The 7,230-nt window shown below is 61.1% G+C and overlaps 1 protein-coding gene across 1 annotated transcript in view; it reads right to left on the reverse strand.

Annotated features, from left to right (window-relative positions):
* Positions 1-5,177, reverse strand: part of CLIC6 (chloride intracellular channel 6) — a 35,088-nt gene extending 29,911 nt beyond the window's left edge. The window contains exon 1 of the mRNA XM_080656245.1: positions 3,961-5,177. Coding sequence (XP_080512371.1) covers positions 3,961-5,016 — 1,056 coding nt within the window. The 5' untranslated portion in view covers positions 5,017-5,177. The remainder of the gene's footprint in view (positions 1-3,960) is intronic.
* Between the last annotated feature and the right edge of the window lie 2,053 nt (positions 5,178-7,230).

Below are 7,230 nucleotides of genomic sequence, written 5' to 3' on the forward strand. Positions count from 1 at the left end.
ACGCACTGGGTTAGGGGAACCAAACCTGTAGGCGAGACTTCCTTCGTGACCAAACCCCACAGCCCTGCGCGTCCTCCCTCCATTCTCTGTGGTTAGCGTTCCGTCGGCAGCTGCTATTATGCCGGTATGTTACTATACAGTCGCTCTTTGTTGTTTGGAGTAAAGAAGGAAAGAACCTTTCTTACTAAATGTCGCAAGGCTACCCTATGATTTGATGACAAGTTAACACTTTGAGAAAACAAAACTGAAAAATCAGCACCATCGGCAATTCATTGACCATCCAGACTTCCAGGGCGCTTTCCTCGCCGGTTCTACACGTTTCTGGTTCTTTCACATCCAAGAATACATCCGCGCACATTTACAGGACGAGACAGCAAATCAATCAAGGTGACAATTCTCCCTCCGACGGGCCATATCAACCACCAGGTGCTAAAATTAGAAGCAGGTTTTATTACTACGTATTACTGGGTCCATGTGCCATTACTTGCTGGTATATTTGGAACCGATACATTTATTTTTAAGAGACCAGCCGAAGGACTTGTATGCATGCATTCAAGCATAACCAATGGACGCAAGACACTGGGAGGGGGAGTGAGGGCATGTGCCGGGGGGGTAGGCGAGGCTGGGAGAAGGTCAATTGGGGAAAAAAGGAGACGTGTGTACTACTATTTGTAATACTTTAAACAATAAAACAAATAAAAAAAATAGGAAAATATGTGGAAGTTAAAAGTTCACAAAGAGGGTGTGGGCAGAGTCCTCTTAAACTGTGTCTGCCAGGCTGCCATGTGAAGGCAGGGCCATGTCCAGAAGGCGCTGTGGCGCTCGCCCTGCAGAGCAGCTCTGTGAATTCACACTCCAGCGATGGCACAGAGCCCCCTCCCCCGCCCCCCCCCCCCCACGACACCCCTGCCTGCACCTGCCTACAAAACCCAGGAGGGCAGAGGTCAGCTCTGGACTCGAGGGTCCACATTCAGAAAAGGCTGAATCGGGCAAAGAAACCCTATTCGGAACTGCGGCAAGGACTTCAAATCAAGTATCACAAACTCAGAAGGTGCACCCGCCTCACGGGCTTCTGCTTGTTTTCCGCTCTGGGGCCTTTTGTGTTGCTTTGAAAGAGAATGATTGGTCGGATAAGAAGAAAGTGAGAAGCCTCGGCAGTCCTGTGAGACCATCTTAAGTGGCCCTCAGAAGTGGGATCAGGCAGCAGTGGCTTGAAAATCAATCTCACTGTTTGGAATCTGTTTGTTTCCTTAAAGGGGAAAAAAAAAGAATGACTGATGAACTGATCACGGGCCAATCATCAAAGTAAAAACTTCTGGATAAGATGTCATGATATGGCCCTGCCTCTGCCAGCACTGACCACTGCTGAGCAGGAGCTGGGAAACAACTCCTTTTTACTTTCCTCACATTCTGATCTCCAGGGGATCGAGGTGATCAGGCACCCAGGGGTTTGCCCTAAAAAAAAAGAAAGTACAACAGCAGGGATGAAGGAGGAAGGGGCTGTTTGTTTGTTTTTAATGTTTTTTTTTTTTAATATATTGATCTCAGAGAGTAAAGGAGAGGGAGAGAGAGCGAGACCCATCAATGATGAGAGTCATTGATCGGCTGCCTCCTGCACATCCCACTGGGGATGGAGCCCACAACCCGGGCATGTGCCCTGGCCAGGAATCGAACCGTGACCTCCTGGCTCACAGGTCGACACTCAACCCCTGAGCCCCGCCGGCCGGGCGGAAGGGGGCTCTTTCTGAGCAAACGCAGTGAACGTGTGTGAGCGCTAGAGATGGAGCAGCGACAGCCCCCGCTGGTACTATACTTAATTCAAGCCAGGAACCGTTCTAATTGCTTCACTTAATCCTGGAATCCCCACCACCACCTCCCTGGGCGGGCACTATCAGCATCCCCACTTCACCCATCAGCAACGAAGGCACAGAGAGGTGAAGGCACCTGCCCACGGTCACACAGCGAGAAAGGAGCAGAGCCGGGGTGGGATCCCGGACACCCACCAGCTCCAAGGTCCATGCTCATGCAGGCGGCCACCCATTCAAACCTTGATCGCTTCCCGGACTGCGCTCCACGCCGAGGTGCAAGGTGAGCCTCACACAGTCCACTCAGAGGGTCGTGTCCTGTGTGCGTGGGGCTTCCAGGGAGCGATGCCCAGCTGGGAGTGGGGTTGGGAATGACTTCCCGGGGAGGCGGATCCTGCTGTGGATCTTGGGACACAGAGAAGCAGGCAGGGGCATGGAGCAGGGGAGGTCAAAGGTAAAGGCAGGGAAATGTGTCCTCTCAAAGATAGCTGGCACAGCGGTACCACGGGTGACCAAGGGTGGGCACCCCCAGGCGATGCCTAAGGCGCAGGAATAACATCATGAAGGGCCTGTGGCCTGGCTAAGGAGTGTGGATTTGTGTGAAACCCTACAATAAACAACTGAAGAACTTTACACTGAGAAACAAAACGATCCGATCTCCCCCCCCCCCCCCCCGCCCCCCGGCGTCACTGCCTCTCACAAGGGTCTGGATGGAGAGGGCCAGGAATGGAGGCAGGGAGGCTAGCTGGAAAGCTGCTACTGTTTCAAAACTGGATCAGAGGCTGGAACCAGGTAGCCAGGCGAAGCCGCCCAGAGCAGCCTCGGTTTCTTAACCCAGTGGTCGGCAAACGGCGGCTCGCGAGCCACATGCGGCTCTTTGGCCCCTTGAGTGTGGCTCTTCCACAAAATACCACGTGCGGGCGCGCACGTACAGTGCGATTGAAACTTCGTGGCCCATGCGCAGAAGTCGGTTTTCGGCTCTCAGAAGAAATTCCAATCGTTGTCCTGTTGATATTTGGCTCTGTTGACTAGTGAGTTTGCCGACCACTGTCTTAACCCAACGCGCAGGTGTGGGGCAGCACCTGACCCAGCTCCCCGACCCCGACCGCCCTGCAGACTCCAGCTCCCCAGGCCTTCCTAGGGGCTGTGCCTTCAGGTTCTGTCCCAAAACAGAATCTTCCAGTTAACAAATGCTCAGAACAGCACCTGCTCACTGGGAAGAGAGGAAGGCCGGACCTCCCGCTGTGGAAATTCTCACCTTAATCACCTTGGGAACGTTTCTCCTTCTGCTCATTAGAATTCGCTTACTTTTCCGCAGGGCGGTTTAGGCCGTCACTGCCTCTAAGCCCAGAGCATTTGGGGAGGATTAGGATTCTACGTGCAATGCGCATTCCTGACCCAAAGGGCTTTTTAAACAAAGACCCTCCTGTGAGCTACCCCGCCGGCTTTTGATGCCTTGTAACCGCGCCTATTGAACTCAACGCGCCCTCAGCCATTTCTCTCACGGACAGTTCAGCCAGATCTTTGCTCTCTTCCCGTTTGAAGTGAGGGTGACAACGGACAGCGAGGCAGACGCTGGGGGAGTCAGAGCATCCTCTATTCTTCCCAGACAAGTGTTCAAATGTTCAGTAACTATGATCATTTAAATAAAAGCCCATGTCCCTCCCAAGCTCACCCTATGGCTTCCACCAAGCGGGACCCCTTGCTGGGGCTGTGACACCGCCTGAGGCCCTGGCACCGCTCACGCCCCTCCCCCACCCCCAAGATGCATTTTCCTGTAAGTTTCAGAGCTTCCTTTGCAGAACCCGCTCTGAATGCAACAGGGCTTGTCGCATTTAAAAAAAAAAAAAAAGTTAATTCTTCCATAACCTCCTGGCTGGGAGGCCCAGTAAAGGTTCCAGGACAAAGGTGGGGGGGGGGGGGGAGCGGGCCTGCACCCTGACTCCCACCACCTCCACCGGCCTCTGCTCACAAACCAGCCAGTCCTTCCAAACCCGCTCTTCTAGCTCCTCCAGGCGACCCGGTGGCGCCTCCCGCCCGCGGATAAAAGCGCGCGGTGGCCATCGGGGCGCCCAGGCGGGGTCCTTGCGCATCCCTCTGCGCCCCGAGACCTGGACTGAGATGGGAGGGGCTAAGAGCCGGGGAGCGGGCTTACCTTCACGAAGAGAGTGATGTCGTGCTCGCGGCCCGGGGTCCCCTCCTCGGACGCCTCGCCGTCCTCCCCGCGGCCATTCACGGGCGCCGTCTCCTCCTCCTCGGCGCCCTCGGCGGCGCCCTCCTCCGCCAGGTGGTTGCTGAGCTCCGTGGCCCCGGGCTGCGCGGGCGCCTCCCTGTCCTCGCTGCCGTCGGCGGCCCCCTCCTGGCCCCCGGCCGCGGCCTCCTCGCCCGTCCCATCCGGGCCACGCACTAGACTCTCCTCCTCCTCCTCCTCCGCTTCCTCCCCCTCCTCCCGGGGCCCCTCCTGGTCCCCGTCCTCGCCAGCCTCTGCCCCTGCATTCCCGGGGGCCGCTTCCTCCTCGGTCCCCGGGGCCCCACCCTCCTCCGCAGCTCCCGCCTCTGCACCCCGAAGCTCCCCTACCAGCCCCCCGCTGCTGCAGCCCCCACTCCCCGCCGCTGCGGCCTCAACCGACTCCACCTGCGGCTGGAGACTGCGGTCCCCTCCGTCCCCGGGCTCGCCCCCGGCCCCAGGTGCCCCTCCCGCCAGCTCCTCGGCCTCGACGCCGGCCCCCGGCGCGGGTCCGATGCTTCCCGGCCCCTCGGGGCCGCGCTCCGCCGCCTCCTCTGCCTCGAGGGCCGCGGGATCTCGGGGCGCCCCCTGAGCCTCCTCCCACGGCTCGCCCTGCGCACAGCATCCCGAGCTCGCCTCCTCCACCGGCTCCGGCCCGCTCGCCTCCTCCCCTCGCCCGGGGGCCTCCACGCCGTCCCGGGCGCCCTCCGGGGCCTCTGCCTCGCCCTGCGCTCGGCTCGCTCCCGACGTCTCAGCCCCCGAGCCGCCCGCACGCCCTCCGTCGGGCCCCGCGCCTTCTCCCGCCTTCAGCCCGGCCGTCGCGGCTGCGCCCTCCCCCGCGCCCCGCGGAGCCTCCCCGGGGCCCTCGAGCGCCTCCTCCCCCTTTGCCTCCGGGCCCGCAGCTCTCTCAGCCGGGGGTGCCGGGCCCTCCAGCGGCCCCAGGGCACCCAGGGCGCCCCCCGCTGGCTCTGTGGCCTCGGCCATGGCCCCGGATCCCGTCCTTGGCCGAAGACCCGGCCTGGAGGCTGCTGAGGGGCCGGTGGCGCCTGGCGAGGGGCGCGGGCCGAGGGGACAATCCGCTCCGGCGTGCGGCTCCCCTAGACCCGGGCTTCCCGCTGCGCGTCCGCCTCCCGCCTGGGCCCTAATCCCGCCGCGGGCCCGCACGCTGAGCCGCCGCACCTGTGCGCGCCTGGCCGCCGCCGGTCTGACCAGAGGTCCTCTGGCAGCTCCGTCCAGGGGCGGGGGCGGGGCTTGCTCCCCACGCCCCCCCTGCCCCCCCCCCCCCGAGCCTGGCCAATGACGGCCTTTCTCACGGGCCCTGCGGATTTCACAGAAAAGAGCCTGGTTCTACCGGCCCCTCCGTGTTTCCTGGAACCGCTTTCCGTTCCAGGCACGTTGAAATCACCCCAGCGCACCCCCATCCAAAGCCCTAAGCCCCACCTGGCCCCCCAGAGCCCAGCGCTAAGCCCCACTGCGAAGCCCAGGTCCTGCCGGGGGTCCGAGGGCGAGGAGGGAGGTCCTGGGAGGAAAGGGGGGCGGCCACGCCCACCTCCCCGTCTCGCAGACCCTGGGGCTCCCAGAGGCCCCGCACGGGGGGGCGGGGGGGGGCGTGCAGAAAGGGGCGGCCAGCTAACCTGGCAAGCTCAGGGGCGGCCCGCGGGGCGGCCTTGCAAACTCAGACCCAAAGCAGCCGCAAAGGAGGGTCTGAAATTAAAAGTTTTCAGTTAAAAAGCAGTGTGGCCGGTAGCCACGTCCTAGGCCGGTACCTTCCCTGACAAGGTCCGCTTTGGTCCTGACTGAGCCTACTGTCTTTCGCACCCAGGTAACACACCTTTGGAAGGTCTGGGGTAAGGAGGGAGGGATGACGTGTAACTTCCCTTTTAACGGAGCCTTCGGGGCCCAACAAAACCTCAGATCCCCTCCCTGTCCTGTTGTCCTGTTAATTGTGGGCTATCCCGCTCCCACCCACGTGAAAGACGTCTCTCCTTTCGCTTTTTATCCGATCCCGGAGGTGACCCCTTTGCTTTCTCCCACCTCCCTCATCCAACACCCATGGCTTTCATGTGACCACTCCGCGCCTCCAGGTGATGCTAATGGTGAAAACAGGTGAAACGCACGGTTCCCTGGGAGCATGACCCCAACCCTTTGAGATTCTGCTTCCTGGCAACTGTCAGTGTGGCTCCAAGAAACGCACAGACATTCGTTACAGGTGGGAATGTTTCCGGTTAACAGAAGCTGCTCTGATGGGGTCCCTGTGCGTGGGCCCCTCTTCCCACGTGAAGAGCCCACCGGGGCGGGGGCTGCCCTGGGGGGCGGGGCTGCGCCCCCTGCCTGGGCTCTGAGCACAGAGAGTCTGTGGATCTTGCAGGTTCCCAAGATCTGAAACCGCCCAGTGCTCTGCCTCCAATTTTCTGCCTCCAAGCTGTGTGTTGGGAGTTTGGGGAGATGGCGATGGGGCGGGGGGGGGGGGGTGAAATACAGGATTTGAAGGGGGGGCTGTGGAAATCTAGGTTAGGGATCTCCTCGGACCACAGACCGGACACCGTGTCCCCAAACATGGAAGTGATGCTGAAAATCACGTAGAAAGTTGATGAGCCAGGCCGGACCCTTGGGTTTCTGCAGGAATGGGGGGCCCAGGGTGGCCCAGGGTGGCCCAGTCTGAAGGTGGCGGAGGAGGGGTCCCCCTAAGGACTGAGGTGAGGAGCCAGGCTCTCGCCGGCTTTGGTGCTGCCCTGAGACCCAGCAGCGCCCTGTCCACGCCGCATCCACCGAGGGCTCTGTTACCGTGACGATCAGGGCATCGTTGGGAGGTGGACACATTGGGCTACTCACCTGGTGCCTCCTTCTCGTTCCCATCGCTCATCATGGATGGCGACAAGGCGGAGCCCACTGTCGCCCAGACCCAGGCCGCCTTCCTCCAAGGCTGGGCCCTGTCTGGGAGGGAAGCCCCAGAGGCCTCATCAGCATGAAGCATCGGCTCCTCACAGCTAAGGCACCCGCTCACCCCCGGGGCCTGCGGGGACCTGTCAGCCGCCATCCTGCTCTGCAGAAACTCCGTCACCTGGAGGCCCTGCAGGTCTCTCCCCTCACCTGGGGGCGTCCCCTCACCTGGGGGCGTCCCCTCACCTGGGGGCGTCCCCTCACCTGGAGGCTTTCGGCCGCATCATGAGGCAAGGAAACCGCCTCCAGCCCTGACCG

This window comes from Plecotus auritus (assembly GCF_963455305.1).
Source record: "Plecotus auritus genome assembly, chromosome: 2".
Classification (NCBI taxonomy): Eukaryota; Metazoa; Chordata; class Mammalia; order Chiroptera; family Vespertilionidae; genus Plecotus; species Plecotus auritus.